The sequence below is a fragment of the Lagopus leucura genome, unplaced genomic scaffold (assembly GCF_019238085.1).
Source record: "Lagopus leucura isolate 7727_CA_CO unplaced genomic scaffold, USGS_WTPT01 Super-Scaffold_100004, whole genome shotgun sequence".
In the NCBI taxonomy this organism is placed as follows: Eukaryota; Metazoa; Chordata; class Aves; order Galliformes; family Phasianidae; genus Lagopus; species Lagopus leucura.
The window spans coordinates 11027117-11049217 of record NW_024962264.1 but is presented as its reverse complement, the minus strand read 5'-3'; the positions used below and the strand labels follow the sequence as shown (position 1 = coordinate 11049217).

General features: G+C 38.8%; 1 protein-coding gene and 1 long non-coding RNA gene across 7 annotated transcripts in view; one reads left to right on the top strand and one right to left on the bottom strand.

Annotated features, from left to right (window-relative positions):
* ZNF827 (zinc finger protein 827) overlaps window positions 1–22101 on the top strand; it is a 107173-nt gene that overhangs the window by 55698 nt on the left and 29374 nt on the right. For all 6 annotated transcript variants that reach the window (XM_042872026.1, XM_042872028.1, XM_042872025.1 and 3 more), the window contains exons 6-8: window positions 13108–13356; window positions 14267–14324; window positions 18507–18610. In XM_042872026.1, coding sequence (XP_042727960.1) covers window positions 13108–13356; window positions 14267–14324; window positions 18507–18610 — 411 coding nt within the window. The remainder of the gene's footprint in view (window positions 1–13107; window positions 13357–14266; window positions 14325–18506; window positions 18611–22101) is intronic.
* The window catches only part of LOC122180401, a 60900-nt gene continuing 53055 nt past the window's right edge, over window positions 14257–22101 (bottom strand). Inside the window, exon 13 of the long non-coding RNA XR_006179047.1 lies at window positions 14257–16638. This is a non-coding gene — a long non-coding RNA (uncharacterized LOC122180401). The remainder of the gene's footprint in view (window positions 16639–22101) is intronic.

The window sequence follows — 22101 nt, the reverse complement described above, 5'->3', positions numbered from 1 at the left end:
AGGTTCGTATACATAAGACAACTCAGTTTGTTCTGTCACTGTAGTATCTGATTATCTGTGTTCTGCACAGATTTCACTGGTCTTCAAATTAATGACTGTGGGATAAGTCAAAAGAAACTATGCCTTAAAGCTTTTAGATGCTGTCATTTTTAAAATGTACCAAAACATGTTTATATCAATTTATTCACATTTGTGTCACTTCGTTAACATCATAAAAATGTGTATCTCAGTTGAACTAACTGAACTATATCTGATACAGCTTTAAAAATGGTAGGCTTTTAAAACCTTTTATTTTTTCCTGACAATATGTTGTACTCGAAATTGGGAGAAAAAATAAATGAGCTGAGAGCACTTGCACTTGCCTACATTGCCTTAGTAATACAATGTTCTGTCAGACGGTTAGACAGTATGCATGCGTATACATTAAGCACTGTTACAGCTGAAGGGAGTCAAATAAAAATGTATGTTCTGCTAATTATGCTTTATCTAACTGTTAGACTGTTAGAAGTGATGTTTCACTTGAAGGAAAGTAGAAAGTTTGAATTTATACCTACTGGGAACAGGTCTTTATGATGAAAAGGAGTTGGACTTCTAATACACTTCAGTTTTTAGTACCAGGAAATAAATGCTGGTCTCGGAGGCTAGGATTCATACTTCCCCACCTAAACTGGATCAGCTGGCTTGCTCAAATTTATACCTGGAAAGACTTGACTGGGATCTCTCACATGAATTCTAACGTAATTAATTCACTCCTGCTCATACCTGTAGGTAAGAAGAATTTGAATCACTGGTTTGCAGGCCTTGGTGTGTTGATGGTGCTAAAAGTGCATCCCGGATGTAAATATTGATCAGAGCAGACGATTCCCGATTTTTCAAGCTCCCAAACACTAAACATTTTGTCATAGATAAAGTGCGTTCTTGCTACTGGTATTTGGTTCAAGTATAGTGTTCTCATAACAGAACATTATGGCCTAATGAATGTTAACCGATTATTTTTTTTTTTTTGGTTCATTTAAATTAATATATATATATTTCCATGAAGGAAGAGCACCATAACTTAATGATTTTTCAAATGCCTCAGAGACTCTGAGGTTTTTGACTCTGGATGTTGAATTCAGTAGTAGCAGGCTGCGTTTAGTTTTAATGCAGATTTCGTTATATTAGAGCATCAATGACTTAAATGTCTGTGGGTGAGATCTGGCATATATACGTTCTTGGTCAGGTCTTCAGTCACTTCTGCTGAGAACTCCCAGTATTTAAGGGTTCTAGTAAGAAATAGACTAGTATAGTATTTCCCTTACGATCTCTTAGTGAGCGGGCAGTTTTTGTTGACAGTAGACTGAAAAGGAAAGAAACAGGATTTACTTGGGCATTATTGCTGAAATTGACATTCCAGAGTCAGCCAGTGGGTGGAGTTCTATTAACTTTATCACATGTACTGTTTTCAATTTGTACTTTTCTGAGATGCCATCTAAGACAGAAAGTGTAAAACACTAACGTACAGTTAAATGTGGAATAAATATAAGGGGGGAATCTAAGATCGAACACCTGTTAGTACCTTTGGTGGGGTTTTTGTTTTGTTTTTTAATTTGCTTGCTTTATCTGATAGAATATTCTGAGATCACAACTGACATCCCACATTATTTTAATCAACTTCTCACTCTGTTTTTAGTGATGTAGTATTTAAACAACTATTTATGCAACTATTTATTTCTGACATAATAGCAGACATCCTGACATACATGTTTCTGTTATTCTTTAGCAATAATGTTGCCAGCTGTTGACAACTCATTTGAGTCTCTTGGGATTAGGCATTTATCTTTCATGAGAAGGATGCACTGGCTTGTATTTTTCACTGGAAAATCTCTTTCCCAGAACAGTTGTACTGTGTTGCTAACTTTTAGCTCAGTTTATAAAGGTAGTGGAAGGCCATTCTAGCTCAGGAACCTACTTTGTGCTACCAAGACAGACTCATTTGTAAATCACCTGTCTCTTGAGAACGTAATGCAGAGACTTGTCCACTACTTGGAAATTAGTCTAAATCTAGGAGAAACTTGGAAGAATAGAAATGTTCTACTGAAATAGAATTTTAATATTGGACGTTACTAGTAGTTACTGTGGATGTAGAAGTACAGAAGCGAGCAGAAATTCACATTTGCAGCTGTCTGTATTTCAGTTCTACTGCATAGGTTTTCTGTTTTCTCTAAAAGCTAAAACGCTGCCAGGACACTTGTGTGCTTTTAGCAGCAGACAACCAATGCTTGAGGTCAGGTCCTTATCCTGGAAATTACTTCAGTGGAGTTGGACTTTGTCCGAAGATGACCTTCATCTGAAGATGAGGATGCCCTTTTATACCAGTTTTCTGGTATATTGGTTCCACTTGAATTTAGATCTCCTACCTCACAATTCACAAGCTTGATGCATAATCAAGACATCACATTCTGAACACTTCTTCCAAAGAATAATGTCATTTCTTGGGCGTATCTTGGTAAAACTCATTTCCATCTGTCCAGTCAAAACAAAACTTTGTAACAGCTGATTTGGTACGTTACAGTAAATAGAGCACCCGTTTGACAATGGTCTTTGTGGGTTAACAGTTTCAGCTGAAGTACAGATCTTCAACCTACATTTACAGAAGAATGTAAAAACTGCCATGTTTTATACAAATGTGTAAAGGTAAGTTGTGAATGCAGTTCATTACTAAGTCTTCACTGAGATGAGACAGAATGGTACCCTGGTGGATTTGAGAAGGTAGAGGTGGAGCAATTCGCTCTCGTCTCAGCCTAGTAGAGCATTGTTCCTGCATGGTTTTTAATTCATATTAAATATTGCATAAAATCACTTGTAAGAAATCAAAGTAATGTATTTCACATGCACCTACACCAGCTTTCTACACTCTTTCTTACCAGTTCTCTTTTATGGGAAAGCCAATTTAATTCTCTTATTATTTAACTAAGTGATGCACCCAGTGATCTCTGATCAGTTTTATGCTCGCAGTCTTGTAAGATGGAAGGTAGGTTCCAGAGGAGATTGAGATGTAAAATAAATGTTTGCATCTACATCCTCGTGTTATAGTTTAAAAGCTCATTTTCTGTTACAGTAGTTGTGCTGCTAATATATTTGGAGTATGTATTACGTTTCAGAAGCATATATTCCTTTCCCTTCTTGTCCAAAAAGGGATGTGTAGCTGGAGGGAAATAACTACTGTTTAGCTGGAGGGATATAACTACTGTTCCAGGTACTAACGTTTTATAAGTAATATTTTATCCAGGTGCCTTGAACTATCACACTGATAAGTCTGTCTTCCCTAGAAATGTTGTCTGAATCCCACGGCAAGAATTTCAGCTGTATCTTCTGGTTATTTTGCATTTCTGTAGCAACCTAGGTCCTTTTGCTCTTCTTTCAGTGGATCAATTCCAGATATATTGCAGCTATCCTTGTTATCAGTACCAAATCCATGACCTTTGTACTTCTCAGTTCCTTTGGATTTTTCTGTGCTTCAGTCACTTCTGTACTTCAGGTCACAGTGCTTCTCATAATACACCAATTTCCTAGTACCAACAATGTGTCATAATTTTTGGGTTATCGGTAGTTGAAATGAATGCATATTTATTTCTTGACAAGGATGTAAAATAATATCTTGTATACAGTGAGTTCCAAAACTGTCTTTGATGAACTCTCTCTATTCTATCTAATTTTACAACAATTCAACACTCAGCACAACTGCTTGCTGTCAGTTTTACTTTTTCTTTCGATTGTTTTCTCTAATATCCTCTTTAATGCCTCATAAGTTTTGTTCGCCACTGCATCTTAGCTTCAATTGAAACCACACAGATAGAAAAAGGGAATTAAAGAAAAGAGGATTGTGCAATTCTAGCATAAGTTGAAGACCAGAAGACCCCACCTCTATTCCCATTCTAAAAATGACCCATTGGGTTTTAGGATGCAGTACAGTGAAGGACCGTCTGAGAAGACTCTAAACTAGCTCATACCAAAGCCAGTCTAGTCACACCAGCATAGACTTAAAGAAGAGCTAAATGGGAGTATCATTTTTTAAAGTTGGAGTGCTTCCTTGTACTGCTGTGGCTCAACAGCTGATGATGCTTCATGAAGGGCTTAGGCAGCTTTATGCTTCTTTATGCTTAGCTGTCATCAGCAGTGTGAATTAGAAATAATAAAAAAGAGTTTGTGGCTGGTAAGCTGTTTTTCTTAGCAATCACAAAATCTTCCCAGGTTTAGTGCGTTGTGTAGGTGGGGTTTTTTGTGTTTTTTTTTGTTGTTGTTGTTGTTGTTGTTGTTTTATTGTTACAATGGTGAGGAAAACATGCATGATTACATTTCCTTTGTGTGTGTGTGTGTGTAAATTAAGTGGCTCAGAAACTAGTTGTCCTACTTGTATATGTATATATATATATATACGTATTTATTTATCTTAACTTGGTGGGCTGTTTTGGGAAGTACTTGTATGGAAGTGGACTGCTGTCTTTGGGGACAACTGTTGTCAGAACTTTGTAAGCGCATCCCCATCCCTAGATTGCTGGGGAGTTGTTGAGCACTTTCATCCCTACTTGGAATACCTTGATAGTAGAGGTGGGGATGAAAACTGAAGGAAGGTTTTTGTTGCTTGGTCTCTAAATGGCTCATTAGAAGGCTTTGGGCAGCAGTGGGTACTTCTGTAGAAGTCCAGATTAGTAAGCAGAGAAGTGTCTGCCCCAAAATAAGACTTTCTTAGCTAGAAATGGTATGGTAAGCCATACAGCCAGACTGAAGTCCACTACTTTTTTTGTGTGTTTTTTTCCCCCCCTTATAAATGTGGAAATAATTGTGAATGGTAAGGGTGAAGCTTTATTTTAATTAAAGTGTATAGAAAAAATGCAGTTTTCTGCAAAGGTTCAGCTTGGTGCAGCGATACTAGAGTAGCTCTGGGAGACTTCCATAAACTGGGATATGTTGTGATTCATTGCACACGCAGGCTTTTGATCAAATTATTTTTTAATTACATTTTGTGAACGTCAGAAGGGTGGAGCAGCTCTCCTATGAAGACAGGCTGAGAACTTCTAGCAGTACTTAAAGTGGGCCTACAAGAAATCGAGAGGAACTTTTTACAAGGGGGTGTAGTGATAGGACAGGAGAATAATAACTTCAAACTAAAAGGGGGTAGATTTAGATCAGGTATAAAGTAGTAGTTCTTCACAATGAGGATGGGGAGGCACTGGAACAAGTTGCCCAGAGAAGCTGTGGATGCCCCATCTCAGGAAGGGAGGGTTGAATGGGGCTTTAAGCAGCCTGATCAAGGGGGAGCTCAATGGGTGTTCCAGCTCATGAAAGGGAGGCTGGAACCAGATGGTCATTAAGGTCTATTCCAGCCCTAACCATTCTGTGATTCTATGACTGTGTGAGCATTTCAGGGGTTGGGTGTGTTCTGTAACTGAGTTTGTTCAGGTAAGCACCATGTTCCTAACATTTGAATAGAAGGAACAGCAGATGCATATTGCAACTTGAGATTTGTCTAGTGCTTTAATTTTGTCTTTCTCTTTTGTCATACATTTCTGTGAAACTGAGCCCTTAGTTGCAAAATTCTGTAACATGGGATTTCTGAGTTCCACTTCAACAAATATCAGCTGTTTTTGATTATTTTTTTTTAACACAGGATCATCTTACATTGATTCAAGGCCCATTGACAATGTCTTATATAAAACAGCAGCTTGAAAAAATAGTAGCAAAATAAAGCATCAAACACAGCACCCTAGGGAATGTCAGATGTTACTTGTTGTGTCTGTAGCAGAACCTTCAGGGCTCACCAACTGTTCCCTGCCTCCAAGGTTTTTATTTAAGCTGTTTTAGGGCATGTTTATTTCTAGCAAATCAGAACAATTAGCATAACAAAATGCCTGACTCGTCATACTGAAAGCTTTTGAAGTCAGTACAAGTTGACCCACTGGTTACCCTTGTCTGCTTGATTGCAAAAACTAGTACATGAGTCCAATTTGTGAGACGTATGGGAAAGACTTTCTCTTCTAAGTTGATTCATAAAGTCGATTTGTAAAGCTGAGGGACATTTCAGCATATACAGGTATTTTAGAATTTTGGTGGTAAGATAAGGTTTTAAATTAAATGATCAGAAGAAGCACGAATGATTTAGCAATGTTTCCCTTGATTTCTGGGAATGGAAAGTCATTGGGCTACTACAGTATCAGCAAAACCAGGGGTTGTTTTTGTGTTTTTTATTAATTCTGTTTGCTTGATTTTGACACTCATCTCAAATAAGGTGAAGCACATGCTGTGCCACATTTAAAGAGCATGTTTAGCATATCCCCTGTATTTAGGGCCAGTTGTAGTCTGCATGTAGAGTACTGTAGTAGCCTGGAGTTCTCTACTGAGAATTCATAGAGGATCTAGAGGAAGGCTGCTAAGATAATTAAGGTTTTAGGGTTTGTGACCTGCGAAGAAGTACTGACAGAACTGAACCTGTTTAGTCTGGTGGGGGGAGACTACAGGCAGATCAAGTAACAGCCTGCAGGTACTTGAAGCAACTTAGAAAAACAGAGTTTAACTTTACTTGGTAGTGGCAGATGGTAAAATACTGGGGCAACAGTCACCAGCTGCAGCTACCAACCTTCAGATTGAACATTAAGAAAACTTTTCAGTGCCTTACTAGGGCAAGTGTAACCCAAGATGTAGCTTTCGCTTGCTTGGAAGTTTTGAAAATTCTGCTAGATGAAAGTACAGCTGGCAGGAATCATCTAGTGCTGATGATTCAAGGAATAGTTATGTTCAGAGAGAGCCTCCAGAGTTCATCTAATCCAAACCCTTGCTTACTGCAGATCCAGCAATATTGTGCTGCTCAGGGTCTCGTTAAATTTTGGATACGTCCAAGAATGGTGAGCTCAAACCTTGTTGACACATCGGTGCATTGTTGGCTTCACCAGTTTTTTGGCAATGCAGCTCTCTACTTAGTGGCTGTCCACTCTGTATTATTATGTGCTTTGGTTCTATTATAAATGCAGTACTCTGCGTTTTCCTTTCTTGAACTAATGAGGTTTCTCTCAGCCCATTTCTCCATGCTGTTGAGGTCCCTCAACACTGTCACTGCACTGCAGTGCAGCACTGCCTTCCAGGATGTCCACCACTTTCCCCAGTTTGGAATTGCCTCTGAACTTCCTAGGAGTGCACTCTTCCACATCGTCCAAGTTGTTAAAAAAGCCATTAAGGACTGGCTGTCAGCTAGACAGTATCCCTGACTGCAAACCTTTGAGGTTAGGGATACAGACGTTCTTCCACCATCTTGTAGTTCAATTATCCAGTCTATGTTACTGGTTTGGCTATAATGGTAGTTCAGTGGTATCAATGGTATAATGATGATACTGAAGACCTAACAGAAGTTAAGGTAACAAAATCTGTTGCTCTCAGTCTGTCCACATAGTAGTTGTTTTGTTATAAGGGACTATCAGGTTTATCAGGTGTGATCTGCTGTTGGGAAACCAATGCTAGCTTTTTCTAGACAGTCTTGTCTTTCAAAGGCCGGAAAGTGGCTTCCTACAGGGTTTGCTCTATAATCATTCACGAGACATAGCTTAGGCTGTCCAACCTCTAGACAGAAACAAATGTGCTGTTGTCAGCAATAGTACTTGGGGGAAGTAATGACTAATGATTATTTGTCCACATTTTAAAGTACAAAACAGTATTGGTATGCAAATAAACTTAACTATTGCCTTTTGCATCAGTGATCTTACTAGACCAGATGTAACGCCAGGGGCTCACTGATTGTAGGTATACTGCAATGGAGATGCACTCAGCATCTTATCCCACAGTCCTAATCCCGCTTGTCCTAATCAGAGAATTTACTGAAATGTGATTGTCGTGTTCCCAGGGATGCAGGGATGGTGTATATGGAAGTCCCTCCATGGCATATAATTTGTCAGTTTGTGTACTGAGTGACCAGGATGGCTGGTATACTTTGACAACATCTGCTTTGCAGTGAAGATTTAGTAATAGTCAGCGTCTGCTGTTGTCCCTCCTGAGTTCTAGCCCTGTTTCTACAACTGTGAGGCAGACTGTGTCTAAGAAAATGCTTAGGATTTGGAAAGCTTGCTTCTCTTTCTGCCTTCACTTACTTAATTGCTGGGCTAATTTTCTCAGATTTCCCTGAAGGATGTAACCCGTTTATCAAAGGAGTTTACACATTTTGGAGGCTACATCCAGGGTTTTCATTGGTCATGTGCAACCTGGTGTAGGGAACCTGCTTTGGCAGAGGGGTTGGACTCGATGATCTCTGGAGGTCCCTTCCAACCCCTACAATTCTGTGATTCTGTGATTCTCATGTGTATTTTGAATCATGATGTCTTACTACTAGATGTCATAGTGCATATTGGTGTATATCTGTGCAGCAAATGCGGACATGTAAATGAACATCAATGCTCATAACTTGAGCAGGTGCATATTTTAAAGTTTGTTATTTCTGCTTCTTGTTTTGTAAAATAAATACTCCTTTTTTCATGTCTCACCAAGTGCTCTGGAAGTCTAGAATTGAGAGGTGGTAAATAGTGCCAATAGTGGCTTTACTTACCATTGTGTTACAATATGTATTTGGTTGTAAGATATCTTGAATTGCGGATCCAGTAAAAAATGAGATCTTATCCCCGTATCTCTAGTTACAGTGAATGTGTTATGTCTACTTACTTGCTGTGCTTCTATTTTATTCTCCTTTTTATGCAAAAAGGTGTGTTTTATGTTGGCAACTTCTTGCACATGCCCTGAAATCATCAGCAAGAAATTCCAGTGGTGTTATTCTCCCTAGTTTCACTTGACATTTTTTGCATTGTTTTTCTGTGAGCGGAGAATTTATGAATTAGAATTTTATCTGTTTTAAGGTGGTGCTGAAGCAACGAAATCACTTAACTTGTGGTTTCTTCTGTTTATCTCCTTTCCATTTCCATGTGTCTGATATAGGTGTTGGATTCTGGTTGTCCCAGCTTTAAATGAAGTAGCTTGAATGAAATTTTAGCTCTTAAAACTTGGCAATCACTGACTGAGGCTGTAGAGGGGCATTGCATAGAGGTAAACTTCATAGCCACTTCTATTGCCATGCATTCCTGAGGTAACATTGTCAGGCCTTCAAGACTGAATACTGTACCCTGAACTTTTAGGTAGCACAGTTATTGCTCTGTGGGGTTGTTTGTTTGTTTGTTTTTTCTTTTCTTTTACGTTCTGTTCTATTTTGAAGAAGTTTCACTACATTGCCATTTTTTGCACTTGGAATTTGTGGAAAAAATTAGTTATTTCTGCAAGAAGCCTTTCCAGTACTGCATTATTGCGTATCTGATGTGGGAAACTGTCTCACATGGCATTAATAGTTCACTGAGGGTTTTGTAAATCAACTGATTAAAGGTATACTCTAAAGATCATCTCTGTAGCTTCATAATGATACATCCATATATGCAGTAATTCTGTCTAATTTTGTTAAGCTGCTTCTATATTAAAAACAAAACAAACAAACAAACAAAAAAGAGCAGAAAAAGAGAAAAAAGGTGTATTAGGTCATTTAGTTCATCTGCTGCCAGAGGAGCAATGTTCACTGCTCTATGCTGTACTGTTGTTCTGAGCTTCATCCAGTTTAGTCTGAAACGAATAGCAGACCGTTTTTAAATCAATAGCAGACCAGATCACGGTCCAGATACTTCGAAGCTATTTGAGTTGTTGGTTTCCACTGATATATATATATATATATTTTTTTTTTTCCTGGGAATTGGATGTCTCTACTTCTGTAAAAATCTAGGTGAAGAAGATTACTCCTGTGTACTAACTTTGTGTTGTGATACAGTGCGTTTTATTTAACCTAGTCCGTGTGCTCGAGGAGAAATCCAAAAGTAGGAAACAAACCAAAGCTGTCGTGACTTTGATTATTTGAATGGGGAGACTTTTCAATGTACCTATCCTTGACTTTAAAATCATCAGCTGCACTATGGCCACGTGAGATACCTATGAGAGGAGATGAGGATTATTTCCTTATTCCACAAACGAGCAGAAGGCAAAATAATCTTGAAGTTACAGTTTGCCTGTACAATGAGATGTGTAAGGCCATAACCTTAATGCCACCCGTGATGTTGCACAGCTGGGTTGTCTGCGTATGGCTTTCTGATGTGGCTCTCACTCATGGGACAGAATTTCTCTTCAGTTAGCATTGTAAAATTATCACAGAGAGCCCCCATGTCTTCTCTCTTTGTTTTTGGGAATTGGACTACGACAAGATTCACATTTGTCAGGTACATGCTGCCAGGTCAGAAGGGTGTAGCTGCAGAGGTAAAGGTCAAAGGAAATTATCAAATATGTAAATTTAGTTAGGGCTACTGAATTGTTAGCCGATTGCAGGGGTGAAAATTTCATTGGTATTGCTCAACTACTGCCTTAGTTGGGTTGTATCAGTTTGTCTGATTGAAAAGCATTTGCAGGACAGGGAATTCAGCTGTGTGGGGCAGGAACAGAAATAGAAAGAATATTTTAAAAGCAGAAAGAGCAACAAAGGTCAGCTTGACTCTGCACCTAAATTTGGCATCTGGGTGCAGAGCTCAGTCTGTAGGACAGCTGAAGAACTCATTTATTTGTGGAGTTACCTGAGCTTTTATTGACAGTGTTACCTGATGCGTTCCTTTGCCCTTCTGTGTGTACTTTCAGTGCACAGCATATTATTTTTTCACTTCTGAACACAGATGCAGTGTTCTGTAACTTTATGATAAAAGATTAATTTAAGCTTGAAAAAAAAATATTTTTTTTAATTGTTTAGCGGAGAAAAAAGGCATTACATAGTAGTATTTCCAACTCCTCTTCATTTGAGAATTCTCTGTAATAATTTTCATATCTGGTGGATCGTGGTAGATCGTAAAGATTTTTCTCAGTGTTGTTTTGAAAGGTCAAGAAATGTCATAAGGGAAGACCAAGAGCACTTCATGTAAATCACTGCTGGAGCATAACCAAGTAGCTTTTATCTCCTGGCTTTGATTTCTGTTTGTTTTTATTTTGAGATCTGCAAGTAGCATAGCCACTTTTTCCTCCACTTAAGGACAGAAGAGGAGAAATATAAACCAAGGGAGTGAAAAAGTGGAACACGTCCATTTAAATTCATGTGAGATGGGTGTGCCTGCATACTAAAAGGATTCTGTTCATCTTGGCTTGAGGCTAGGAGACGACACCAACCAACTGGCTGTCCTCTGGATGTTATCAGGAACGACCATACTGTGTGTTGGTACCCCTCAGTATTATTGTAATGTTGAGTAACTGGAAAAAAAAGGGATGGTGCTTGAAACATTTGTACTTGGAGTAAAATTTGTGAGGCTGACACATTCATATTTGCGTTAGAGGAAGGGAAAGGCAGAGAGGATAGCAACAGATTAATTTATCAAGTGAACTTAGTGTTTGTTTTATTTTTTTTCACTTTTCTCTCAGATCCAGATTTGATAGAAAATACCATTTATGGGGTTCGGGGGTTTTTTGTTTGGTTGGTTGGTTTTTTTGTTTTTTTTTTTTTGCATTTTGTTTGTTCTTCTTACAAACTGGTGTTCATTTATTTATTTTAATATTGTATTTTTATAAGTTGTGAAATTTGTCAGATAAGGAGAAAATTTCCATGCGGGGATGCTCATTGTACAAAATGCCTCCGTTCAATCTGAATTGGCATTCCCCAGTCTGAACAAGGGCCAGACTGCTCTCTCAGGTCTTAACCCTCTCAGCATTTAAACTCCGTGCTGCTCTGGCTCTCAGTGTGCTATGGTATCTCTGCCTTAATTTGGCCTCTTTCCCTGAGTGCTAGATTTGCCTTTTCTTCCTTTGGCTTCTGAAGTTCAAAGTCATGCTTTACTTGACTCCCCCTCTGGAGGCTACACAGGCTATTTTAGGGCCTGTGCCCTAAAGTAAACGGAATTAGATTTTTCTTAAGGTTTTGAGTATCTTGATCAGTAGCAGAAGTACGTATACAGGTTTAGGCAAAAAGAATAAATCCTTTGGACGTTTTTCCGAATCTGGAATCATAGATCTTTGTTAGAGCAGTTTCTCACATGATGGCCGTTCTGCTATGTAACTACATTCACACACTGATTTATTTCCTTGAGTCTGCCTTTCTTCTTAAGCTGCCTGTTTCCCAAGTGTCTGGTCAGCATCCAAACAGAAGAGGCAACACACGTGGTTGGGCCGTTCCACCGTTATAGATATGTGTCCTTTCAGCAGCACTCTGAAAGATCATTAGAAAACTCATCATCTCTCTCTGTTCTAAACTTCAGGTCTTCAGCGTCTTTTTTCACAGTTGAAAGTCTGAATCGAGAAGGGAGCGTGGTAGCCAGATTACCTTGGGGCCTTGTTTTTGAGATTTCAGAGCTTTTCTTCTGAAGAAAAAATGATTGCTAGCCTTGCAGCCAGATCAGCATTCAGCAGCACCTGAGAAGTCACACATACAGGACGTGAACTACACACTGGCTTCTAAACTGTAGTTTTCTATGTTTACTACTACTAGAGAGGAAGACAGAGCTGGAAAGATATGGGCATATGGAAGCTATTTATCAAGGTTATTGGGTCTTGTAATACGTGAGGGAGTATCAGAGATTGTTACATGTTAGAAAACTGCTCATCTCATCTTGAAAAGAGAGCACAAGATGGGCAGATGAAGTTTCTACCTCCACCCCATAATAGCGTTTCCAACTATACGTGCTGCTACTGCTCTGATGGAGAGTAATTATAAGTTTGTAGGATAGTTTCAGTGTCCAGCTTTGAAGAGCTGGTTTTTAGTTGTAACTCTGTGTAGTATATAAAAGCACAGCTTCACAAACTGAGATATGATTATACCCAGTGTTCACAGAAAATGAAGTAATTCTCGGATTTGCAAATATGCAGTTTTCTGCTCTGTAGTTTAAAGTATTATTTTCAAGACATTTCTTCTATTTATAAACTCCCAGAAGAATATTGTAGCAGTCAGCTGCTTGCTTCTCTTACCATTTGCTGTTATAGGGTATACAAATTAAACTTTGTAATTGAGATTCCTGCTTTGAGTGCTCTGAAAAATTGTAACCTAATTAAGTAATTGTGGTTTGTTTGTTTTGTTTTTTTTTTAATACCTATTTGCAGCTGAGAGTTACAAGGAAACCCAGACTGTAAAGATAAAAGAAGAACCAATGGAAGTTGACATTCATGATTCGCAGACTTCAGTGTCACCCAGCCAACCCAGCCAAAATGTTGGCTACAGCACTTTATTAGGGCGAGACATTAGTGAACACATCCAGAAGGCACCAGAAGGTCGTATGCTCCCAGAACGAAATCTGTTCAGCCAGGATATATCAGTGAAGATGGCATCTGAGCTGCTCTTCCAGTTATCAGGTAAAATCATAGAATCTCCAAGGTTGGAAAAGACCTAAAAGCTCATCCAGTCCAACCGTTCACCTATTACCAATAGCTCCCACTAAACCATGTCCCTCAACACAACATCCAGTCTTTCCTTGAACACCCCCAGGGTCGGTGACTCCACCACCTCCCTGGGCAGTCCATTCCAGTGCCTGACCACCCTTTCTGAAAAGTAATACTTCCTAATGTCCACAATGTTCACTAACAGTAGTGAAAATAGTTGAAAACAGAGTTTAAAGAGCAAAAAGAGATTGTGTATAATCATTAAGGTGCTACGAAAGTATGAGATTGCTAAGGCTGGAGCATAATAGGAGGTAGAGCCCTTCTACCCTTGCATGTGAAATATAGAAGTCTTGCCAAATGCTCCCCATAGATAACATGTTTCAGAGCACTGTGACAGCCTGATCAGGTTCGTGTTATTTGAACTGAATTGGAAATGCCAGAGTTCAACTCTTTTTTTTGAAGGCTAATTAAATGATTAGTGACGAATGGTTGATTGAGGCCTTGGAATATAAGGGAAAATATAGGTAGTTACTGTCATAAACGGGACAGTGTCTGTAGCGTACAGCGCTCCCAAAGTTGTGCTGTCCATTTCTCTCCACGCAGAAGGTCAATCTCAGCTGTTACATACATGAAGTGATTTGAGGTCTGTTTAATGAAAGCTTGTGGCGCACATGGTGCACTGATACTGAAATGTGAGGGTGAAAAAAATTGGTACGAGTTATATTTTTAAAAAAAGCTGTGCTTATTCTGAAATCATCTTGTGACCACTTCCCCTTAAATTATTCTGTAATCAGAAAGCATTAAAATAGTTCTGCTGAGTCAAATTTGATAAGGAAAATATGATTTATCTTATAATCACAAAAAAATGTACATTCCTCTGCAGAAAAGGTGAGCAAAGAGCACAATCACAATAAAGATAACACCATCAGAACTACAGTCAGGTAAGGCACAGTCTGTTGTTATCCATAAATCTGCAGTGCAAATGGCATTGCTGAGTTTTGCCTTGTAAACTTGGGTATGTCTCTCTCTTGCAAATATGACCTGATATTACAAGTGTAAGATATTTCTTTTAGTAATGGAACCTGTATGTGAGAAATGGCACCAGTAGATACGATTGTTTAGTGTCCATGCTGCAAAAGGCCTTTGGGCCAAAATGGCTGTTCTCACAGTCAAGTATTCACGCTTGGTTTTAAGAATTGTTTTCTGTGTGTGCTTTTTTTCTGCAAAAACCGAAGCTTAATTGAAACTGCATAGTACATGCAGTGCTTGAGGGAAGAACAGGACAACAACTGGATTTTAAGACATGGACCAATGTAAGAAGAGGTGTTGTGATTCAGTCTTCTGTCAAACTTGGACTTCTTGAATAAAATTTCAGCTTAATATTTCTGAATCCTCTCAAATGCCTTCCAGAGATGAATTTTTAAAAGACTGTAAGAGACAATGCTAATGAAACTTGTTCACGATTACAGTCACATTAACAAATATGTGAAATTATGCAGGAATTTAAAATACGATTCAATTATAGCATGTGTTGTTAAAGAAATATGCCCTTTACTGTATTTTGGCTGGGAACATACTGACAAGTTGTTTCAATATGTGAGCAGCAAAGTGAGGTGCCCTAAGGGAAAAATTCAAAGCTATTGTGTAATAAGTAGCAACTAGAATTGGTGAAAACTTAGGAGCCCGTGATCAGTAGTAAACAGGAATTGACTTTGGCTCTCATCTAACCCTTGAGACAGGAATACATACACGTGTCCTCCGTGAAAGTTCTGTGGGTTCAGTGTTCAGTTCAGTGTGGTGGTTCAGTGTTCAGTTCAGTGTGGGTGGTTTTGCAGACTGACTGTGGCTGGAGCATTGGAGCGTTCCTTCAGAGATAGAGTAAGACCTTCCGTGTCTCTGCAGCCCCTCCTGCAGAAATCCCCAGCACGTACAATGTTTGATAACTAAGGCAGCTTTGTCTAGACAGAATTTGAAAAGCATTTCAGTTGCAGAAGAAGAGGTCTCTGAAATGTGCTCATCTTAAATTCCTAGACCCATCCTCTCCTTGCACGGTAACTGTAATAAATCTGTTTTTAATAAACTGAACCACCTGGTAAATGTCCATCAGGGATTTTTTGATGTTACAGGTTGAAAGAGAATTAAATTGAGCTTTTTAACTTCTGGTTATTGAGAACGCTTTTCGTATTTGCTAGTTTGGGAACTTGCGGGATATGGAGACTGCACAGACTTCCCTTTATTTCTTAAAAAGCATAAGCCTGAAAGATGCTTATACAGTTGAATGCACATATTGTCCAACTACTCATTGACCGCCCAATATGTGTTGCAGGGAGGGGTGACAAGTAGTTGGTAGAAAATAGATTTTAGGGTCTTGTGATATTACCAGCAGGACTGGTGTGAGAATCCAGAGCTACTTTTGGATCTATCAAAAATAGTTCAAACTGGAAAGGTTGAGGACAGTTCAGACAGCCTTCCTTCTTAGAAGGCTGCTACCTCGTAAGAGAGCAGCACAGTTGGCTGTTTAACTTGCACTGAATTGTACTGAGAAGTCCTGATAATGGCTGCTACCCATCAGTGTTTGAAAAGCAGAGTGCCCAACTGAATTCTTGTGGGTGCTTTTCTCGTCTTACCTATCAATCAATATGAATAAGAAGAGCTTTGTAAGGACAAGTGAGTCAGTCTACTAAATCCTGCGCGTTCCAACAGATGGACTCAAAAGACCTTGCCGAAAAAAGAAACAAAGCACCCCAAACCAAGCAAACAGCTGGAAGTCTTTACTGGTAAGAGTACGGCAGCTCTCAAAAATAGAATGTGATGGAGCAGCCAGTGGAGAATAGAGGCACGAAGGCTGCATTAAGAAAACGTGTAATGTTGCAGTTTGGCTCACCAACCTACATCTGGAGTCATGACAGGAAGGCACTGGAATCACAATTGTTATGTGAAGTTTGCTGACAGCTGCAGAGTCAAGGTGAGGTCAGTGTCATCCACCTGTGAGTAATTGGGCAGTGGAGAGATTCAGCTGTGTCATTGGTGAGTGTCTTAAATCAGCCAAGTCCAGCACGAAGGGGGTACACAAGCACTTCTTTTTTTTATATCGTACTCCATATTAACATTTCTGTCTCCCGTCTGTTGCTGTTCTTCCTGTGAATATTCCTGGACTGTGTAAGCATATACTTCCATATGACTTTGCTCAAGCAGCCAAAACTGGCAACGATTCCTCACAGTTCAATGGCTGAGTGAGATGGTAGAACCTGCCATCTGTGATAAGAAGAAAGAAAGCGGAGAAGCAAATGATCTGGAAGTGAGTACGCCAGCATGAGATGCCAAGATAAGTTTCTTTCATCTAGAGAACTGTGTAGACAGAAAACTGGAAAAGTGCAGCCAGAAGGAAAAAAAAGGAAAGCTTAATCTTCATCAGAAGGGACTTGACAAAGAGACTGAGAACAACTGTAGTTTCTGTGTTGCAGGAGCTCTCCATTTATACTTGGGATTGAGAATTGGAGGGCATACCCACCGAAATAAAAATAATAAAAAATAATGGGCTGACACTGAAGAGACTCATCTGCCATTCTAGAAAAAGGTTAAACAAACAAACAAAAAAAAAGGCATATCCAAGGATGGTTCTGTAATTGACTGGAGGCTGATGGCAAAGAAGGGAGATCCTTACGACACAAGCACGGTGTGGTTTTCAAAAGCAAACTACCGAGGATTTATATCCTAAACTGAAATAGATGAGCTCTGTTGTCTAGAGCTAGCAATGGACAGTGAGACAGTGAATCTACAAGCAGGCAGTCCAGCGTGGTAAGCTGAGGGGATTACATGATTTTGAAGAGTTGCAACAGTTACAAAACTTCTTTTTATTGGTGTTGGTTTTTTTTTCAAATCATTATTAAGCCACCGAAAGGAATGTTGCAGTGAATCACACCATACTTTTATACAGCGTCAGTCTGTTTTATATTATGTCACCCCTGAGGGGAGTGTGAGTCTTGGAAAAGTGAACTTTTGCACATGTGGGCAGCAGCTCTTCACCTTATTGTGATTAATCAGGTATCTGCATACAGTGAACTGCTCAAGTTTGGGGCAGCTTCATGCTTTTCATCCAGCTCAACCTGTTTGACTGTTATGTTAGTTATGTTCAAACTTAGGCAGAAATAGCAAAGTACCCCACTAACTGTCACATAGAGAACAGCAAAAAATAAATAGTAGTAAAAATCAAAACAAACAAAAAACCTACTTTCTCAGCCTGTTGAGGAATCTCAATACAGTACAGATCAGATTTAAAATGAATTCCCATTTTGCTTAGAAGTTCATCCTTTGTATGCAGATGGAATATAATACATTAGAAAACAGCTGTCCAAAAAGACCGCTCGTCTTTTTGTCCGTTTTTAATTTTTTTTATGTAATTCTTACTAATGTCTTTATTGTGTAGAAGGCATCATAGTTTCTGTTACAACATTTGAGCAGCAAACAAAATACTTTCACAGAAATGCCCATTCACTATTGGAATTAACTGTTTGCCTCCTGTTAATTAAAACCAAAGCATGATGTACTTTTTAGAATCAAGCAGCTGGTGATTTACACTGTTTGGGAAGTCACCATTCAGTTAGATTCTGTTAATTGTTTCCTGCTCTAAAAGTCGAATTAATTGAGTTAATTTCGTACATGGAATGCTCTGTCAATAGAGAACAGTTCAGCATCTCAACCTAAAATTTGAAAAGCTTCGTTTTGAATGCAATTACTGTATTCCCGAGGTTATTAAATACTTAAAAATATTTTAAACATATTTTCCACGTGTTTTGGGAGTAGAATACAGATTTTTTGAAACATTAATTTTCTTTACCAATATTGTGGTGTGATAAAACAAATCTGAGTTGTTGAAGTACTGTAATGAAAAGCATTCTGGGAAGACTTCAGTTTTTGCTTCCCAATGCAGTTTTCCCAAAGCTTGCCTCTTCTCCACACCTTACCTCACAGTCTGGTTGTCTTTCAGCATGAATTCCGTAAATTAAGCAGAGCTTTTAACAAGATGATATTTGTTATACTGAGAGGTTAAAGTACAAAATAGTGATTACTTTTTCTATTAACTGCTGTTTTGTTTACAAAAAGATGTCTTATTTCCCCTATAGCCCTTACTTTTCTGAAGACACATTTAGACAATCACCATTCACTTCCAACTCAAAAGATCTCCTGCCTAACGAAACTGCTCTTCACGGAAGAACGTCTGCACCAGGTCAGACACCTTCTTCTTCATTAGTTCCTAACTTGTTGGTTTTTTTAGTTCATAGTTTTGTAAATTACTGTTATTTTCTTACTGTCAACATCACCGCTTGACCACTGCTCTTAAAATGCAGTTGCTTTGTCAATGGACAACTCTTTCCATCACAGTAAATGCTTACTATTAAGAAGAGAAGTTAAATGCTGCTGAATTATTTTTGTTAATTCTTTTTGAGCAACTATTTCTGTGAACTGTTGAAGGACAGAAAGTCCATATAACAGATGAAACACAGCAGTGTTAACGGAGGTGGGGTTTTGTGTTCATGTGAGTCCCACATTTAAAGGAGCTGATGTCTGATAACTACCTGCTCTTTTCCTGTTACTTGCTGTTCCGTCTCTCACAGTATAGATGCAGTGTTCACAATATATGTATCGGAATGGCTGAGCTTGGCAATGCCGTTTTCTTGCCTTTAGCAGTTATTTAAGAACCCATTTGGAAAGATGTGGATTTCTTGCAACGTACTGAAAAGCCTTAGTATCTGTGGGTGCAGTCCTACTGGTCTTCAGAACTAGCTGACAGTCATTTTATATCCAGATATAACCTGGGTTATATTCTTAGTTAAAACAGAAAAGGCAGATAAATACCATTACCTTCCAAGGCGGCACTGAATATATGCACAAACTTGGTATGTGCTTTTACTGTCCTGCTGCAAAATATTTCGTTTGCTAGTTCACTGGTATCTGGTCTTAAATTAATAGCTCTTGAGTTCTAAAGGTCAGTAATTACACAGCCAGCCGTAGTGGGGGTTATTCACCTTTCCTTAGCCATCAATAAAGTTTTGGGCATGTTACTGCTAATTTTCAGCTATAGACTGTCACTTAATTTACAACTTAACAGACCCTTCTTTTTTTTAATGCTTGAATAGTCATTTGACAGCTTCTTATGTGGCAGATGAGGTGAAGAACTAGATGTTGTCTAAGGGTAAATACGCAGGGCAGAAAAGAAATAAAAATTGTAGCATAAGAACAAGAGTCTTCAGGCTATCCCCACCATGCTTTCTCACAGATGCAGCAGTTTTTGTAAACCACAACTAAGAGAAGCAATTACACTTTTAAGTACTAAAATGTAAACCAAATTTAGCACTTCAATGCTGGCTTTTGACAGTGACATAACATAGCATATTCGTATAGTCAGATGACAGACAAGAACTCTTGGGCTCCTCTGGCAGTGCTCAGTACGTCAGAGGATGTGGCATCTATCAGTCATGTTCTTACATCGTACCGAGATGGATGCATCAGAATTGTAATTCTCTGTAAGACCTTAAGTGAGGGCCTTTAAACCTACAGATGGGTTTTGGTGACATGTTTAACCTCATGCCTAATGATGTAAAATACCTAGTTGGTTAGGAGATCCTGGAGTGTTAAAATGGGTGTTGAGGAGATGTTTTTTTGCATGTTTGTGATTCCTGGTATTCTGCTTCATGAAATGTGAGTCATAACTGGATGGGTCTGCGAGTTGCAACACTGACTGCTTTGTGATTATTATTACATAATATACGTAATAGCAGTACATATAGAGAAAATTGAAAATATATAAAGCTATTTATTTGGAACAACACTATCATGCACTTTCTCAGCTTCTTAAAAAAATTCTTGAACCTGAACAGAAATTTCACAGTAGCATCAGGAATGTTATTGGATTTTTTAAAATTGATTACAAATGTGATATTCATGTAAAAAAACAGTAGAATACCCACAGATAGATTTTCTATTAGTTCCAGCCTCACAGGAAGAAATTATCTCTGAGGTGCTATGGATAGCTCAGACAAAGCTTCATCCCTGCCGAGAGTAGCATAAAGGAGCAGTAACAAACTACTGTAAAAGCCAACAGGATGTAACAGAAAACGCTGTGGAAATGTCTATGTGGGATCACGTGGATAAATGCGTGCCTTCAGTTAAGATGTGTTTTATTTCATCTCTGAAATAGGATAGTAAGAACTAGAAGTGAACAGCATACAAAATGACAATTAATTCAGCTCATCTACTAAAATACAACAAATCAACTGCCAACAGCCAGCAGCATTCAGTAAGCGGTATCCAAATCCCACATCCAAGAATGCCAGGCTGTATCACCGTCACCAGAATTAGTGGGGGCTGATGAACAAGTGTGGGGCTGAGCTGTTGCTGTGCACTGGCTATGGAGAGACGTGACTCAAGCAGGCATAGCAGCATGAGGAAAGGAAGCCTTTCCTGCAGGCTGGTCTGCGTGACCTTGGTGGAACCTCATGTACCCGCCTCTTTGCAAGAGAGAGCGCCAATGCAAATGGCTGTATCCCTAAACTCTTGGAAGCTTTCTGTGTGCAGTCTTGGCACCCTTGCGGAAGAGGAATTGGGAAAAGTGACAGGAACATAGGACAGGTATCTCATGTATCAAGTTCAATTCTTTTTTATAATAGGTAACAACTTCAGGTAATATCATTCATTTATTTATCAAGCTCTGTTTAAAATCTGTCGTCCTTACTATTTGTACAAGAACACTGTTTCAGAAGCTCACTCTTGGTAAGAGCTGGACCACCCTCAGCCAGAATTTACTCAAAGCAAGTTCTACTGTTTATCTTCTACCAAATGCTGTCCTTCAGCTGTGATAATTCTTCCCTTTTGTGGGCTTATTTGATATGCTACCTTGTGCCCCCTTAATCTGGTCTTTATTTTTGGACAAGTAAACCAGTCAACATCTTTTAGTTTCTGTTAATATGACAGAGATTCCATTCCTTGACCACCATCATAGCCTTTTTCTGCCCCTGTTTAGGGAAATTAATTTATGCAAATACGTGCAGTCAACTAGATGTGCTACTTTGCAGAAGATCTTACAAATTACTTTCTTCTGTGGCATGAAATCTTCTTTTATGTATATTGGAAATACCTCCCTCGATTAATCACGGTTTTTAACTCCAACACTCTGATGACTTGCAATTCATTTACTAATCAAATACTAACAAGGTTTTCTTCTCCATTAATATTTTCAGCTCATGATTCTACAGCACGTAAGAGCAGTTTTTGTTGCAACTTCATAAGTATATGACCTTCTAATTTGAATAGTGTCGCTTACTATTGTAGCTGTCAAAATTATTTCTTTAGTACTTTGAAATTTCTGCATATTTCTGCTGTTTTTTCATGCTGAAGATACTAAGGAGGATTTTTAGGTATGGTTAGTCCACAGTTCAGTCTGTCAGTCCACACGGTAGCAGCCCTTCAGCCTAGTGCTTTCCTTCTTAGTGCAATCCAATTCTCTTTATAGTCAGTTTATTAGGAAATTGCAAGATGAGGAATTTTAGAGGAAGAGCACACTTGGTAGGGCACTGCGTATACAGAATCCTTGAAGAGTATGAAATAATTAGGAAAGACCAATTAAAAGATGAGTGAAAGCAATGCGCTGACTGGGGCACGTAGGGAGGGAGTAAGAGCCTGAGATAAAGGTGATGTAATCCTGATCAGCAGCAGTATCAC